Raw genomic sequence first — 3,615 nt, 5'->3', positions numbered from 1 at the left:
ACGAGCAGGCGGGATGAATATGAGGTTGTGGGCTGGTGTGAGGCATATGGGGGTGTGAGTTGGCGTGAAGCGTATGTAGGCGTGGGCAGGCGTGAGGCGTATAAGGGTGTGGGTGGGCATGAGGACTTTGTGGGTGTGGGCGGGCGTGAGGCCTGTGGGGTGTGGGCGGGTGTGATATCTGGAAGGGTTCGAGTGGCCGTGAGGCTATGAATGGAAAGTATTGAAAGGATTGAGATTAGTCGAGGACTGCGTAGATAATGTTCCAACATAAACCCAATTTGGCAATATTTCTTTTAAAGATTAATCTTGAAGAAAAATATAATAAAAATGTAATTTGAGTCGAAACGGATTGTGGTGCAAATCGAAACAGATGAAATTAGAAATGAACAATCTATCGATGCTGGAAAGCAAATAACCCACAAAAGTTTTGGAATGAAAGAACTCGCCAGCTCATTATTCGGTTACTGGTTATACAATCTCCTAAGACTCTTTCTGCTTTAATTGCTCTATTTATAGATGACATTTCTCCTTCTCAGAATGGTTTCCCTCTGTTAAGGCCGTTGTCTGGTCATAAGATGAGTTATGTCTGAGTTTCTAATCCTCACAAGAAAAGATACGTCTAAGTGTCTGACGTTCATAAGAAGAGTTGCGTCTGTGTGTGTGTGACGTTCATCGGAAGTCAGAGCTATCGGTAATAATGGAATTATTTGTATCTTATATATTCCTTAATTATTAGTAAATGATTTTTGTTGTCGCCTAAGTCATTCCATATATTACTTTATTTTCTAATATAGCTGCCATTTTTAATACTACCTCGGACCTATGGGTTGTTGCTGTGATTGTTATTATTCCACAAAACTCCTCAAGCCTTAACGCAGTGAAAGGGTTTGTGAATTGTCATGATCAGCAAAGCTGTACTAGTCAGGGCCGCCCGTACTAGGTAGGTTTGCTGTGAACGATCAGACTAAAGTCTACCACCATTGCCAATCTGCAGTGGCCAGCTTAGTGATGAAGTAGCCAAACCCCGGACAAGAATATGGATATGACTGTGGCAGTGGGTTAGAAACGGCTACATTTGTTGTTGTTGTTTTGTATATATATATATATATATATATATACATACATATATATATATATATATATAGTGGGTGTATGTGTGAGTGTGTGTTTGTGTAACCGTTCACACAATTTCTAACCTCAATAAAACAACATTTAGAAAACAAATGAGTTCCACTGCGCAATTTGATCAGAGGAATATCTTGGTTACTTCAGCTTTAAGGTAAATTGTCCCCTAGAAGATGACTAGAATAATAATCATTACTCGTCTTCGTAAAACACAAGATATATTAAATACATGTAATTGAAATGCAGTTATCGGGTTTTGCGTAGTCAGGATCCTCATCATCTCCTCCTACACTAGTTGACCCAAATGGCCTCAGACTTGTCTTGAACTTTTAAATCAATACCTCTTCATTCATCATCTCTTACTTCCTGTTTGATAGTCCTCAGCGATGTAGGCCTGGGTCTTGCAGTTCTTCTAGTGCCTTGTGGAGCCCAGTTAAATATTTAGTGACTAATTTCTCTTTGGGAGCGCGAAGAGCATGCTCAAACCATCTCCATCTACCCCTCACCGTGATCTCAGTCCACATATGATATTCGAGTAAGATCTCTTATAGTTTCATTTGTAATCCTGTCCTACCATTTAAATTCCAATATTTTTCTGAGGGATTTGTTCTCAAATCTACAAATTCCGTTGGGGATTGTTTCATTCCACACAGTAACATAGAGCTCACTAAATTGATATATAGCCTGATTTTTAGAAGTAATTGCAGCCGATTAGATTTCCCAAATTTTACTTCACCTAGCCATTGTCTGACTTCCCCTTTTTTTTTTTCTCATTAAACTCCAGTTCTAAAGTCCCTGTATTACAGATCATAGTTCCTAAATATGTAAATGATTCTACCTCATTAATCCTTTCTCCTTTCAATATTTTAATTTTCCATTGCAAATTACATTCTCATCATCCCTGTCTTCTATTTATCTTGAGCCAAATTCCATGCCATATTTCATGCATTCTGGTAAGCAAGCATTGCAAATCCTCTGGTGTTTTGCTAATAAGTACAGCGTCATCAGCATACTCTAGGTCAACTAACTTCCTATTACTAATCCAGTTCTATCCTTCTCCACTATCTCCAACTGTTCTATGCATTACAAAATCCATGAGGAGGATAAACAACTTAGGTGACAACACATCCCCTTGGAATATTTCATTGTTCATTGTAAATTCATTTGATATATCCTAAAATGTAATTACAAAGGATTTCTGCTTTGTTTTGTTTATTGCATCAGGACACAATATCTGAGACCGGACTGAGAAATTGAAGATTGTATGATGTGAATTAAATCATAAAACTTCAACTATAATTTTAGCATTTATGGTTTTTTTTCCACGACAAACTCAATTTACTAATTCAATTTTACAGACATTACTTTCCCTTTCAGATTTGGAAAGTTTCCCCCGCCCTTCATGTTACCTAAAATTCAGGCATTAATTCTGAATATTAATTTGCGGAAACCGCGTTTTTTTTTCTTTTTTTTTTTTTTTTTTTACGTATGTGTATTTTATTTGACTAGGATATGTTCTTAAGCTTTGGTTATAGAGAAACTGAAATAAATATAAAATCTTTCATCCTATTTATAATGTGCTCCGGTAAAGGTAAAAATTCCGAGAAAGAAAAGTCCTCGCCAATCTTTCATCCAGAGAATGAAAATGAATGTTAGAATGAATGTTTCCAAATGAGATATAAGAGGAAATTACTGAAATTGAACCACTTTACGTTACTTTTACTAATACTAAACTTTTCAAACTATTCCTTACCATAGTTAGCAAACTAACTGTCCTTACCGATCTTTCCTTTCAGCTAAAAAAGAAAAAAAAAACTTTCTTACTCCTTTGAAATTACTCGTAAAGAATACTTGTGAACGTAATTAAAACTTACTTTATTTATTCATTTCTAGACAACGCTATGTATTATTATTATTATTATTATTATTATTATCATTATTATTATTATTATTATTATTATTATTAAATGCTAAGATACAACCCTAGTTGGAAAAGCAGGATGCTATAAGCCCAGGGGGCCCCAACAGGGAAAATAGCCCAGTAAGGAAAGGAAAACAAGGAAAAATAAAATATTTTAAGAATAGTAACAACATTAAGATAAATATTTCCTATATAAACTGTAAAAACTTTAACAAAACAAAAGGAAGAGAAACTAGATAGAACAGTGTGCCCGAGTGTACCCTCAAACAAGAGAACTCTAACCCAAGACAGTGGAAGACCATGGTACAGAGGCTATGGCACTACCTAAGACTAGAGAACAATGGTTTGATTTTGGAGTGTCCATCTCCTAGAAGAGCTGCTAACCATAGCTAAAGAGTCTCTTCTACCCTTACCAAGAGGAAAGTAGCCACTGAACAATTAAAGTGCAGTAGTTAATCCCTTGGGTGAAGAAGAATTGTTTGGTAATCTCAGTGTTGTCAGGTGTGTATGAGGACAGACAGAGGAGAATCTGTAAAGAATATGCCAGACTATTCGGTGTATGTGTAGGC

At 36.2% G+C, this 3,615-nt stretch overlaps 1 protein-coding gene across 1 annotated transcript in view; it reads right to left on the bottom strand.

Annotated features, from left to right (window-relative positions):
* Positions 1-801, bottom strand: part of LOC137652686 (uncharacterized) — a 981-nt gene extending 180 nt beyond the window's left edge. The window contains exons 1-2 of the mRNA XM_068386090.1: positions 778-801; positions 1-204 (exon numbers count right to left, since the gene is read on the bottom strand). The exon at positions 1-204 is cut by the window's left edge and continues 180 nt beyond it. Coding sequence (XP_068242191.1) covers positions 1-204; positions 778-801 — 228 coding nt within the window. The remainder of the gene's footprint in view (positions 205-777) is intronic.
* Positions 802-3,615: the final 2,814 nt, after the last annotated feature.

This window comes from Palaemon carinicauda, chromosome 14, assembly GCF_036898095.1.
Source record: "Palaemon carinicauda isolate YSFRI2023 chromosome 14, ASM3689809v2, whole genome shotgun sequence".
In the NCBI taxonomy this organism is placed as follows: domain Eukaryota; kingdom Metazoa; phylum Arthropoda; class Malacostraca; order Decapoda; family Palaemonidae; genus Palaemon; species Palaemon carinicauda.
This window is presented reverse-complemented; position numbering and strand designations above follow the sequence as displayed.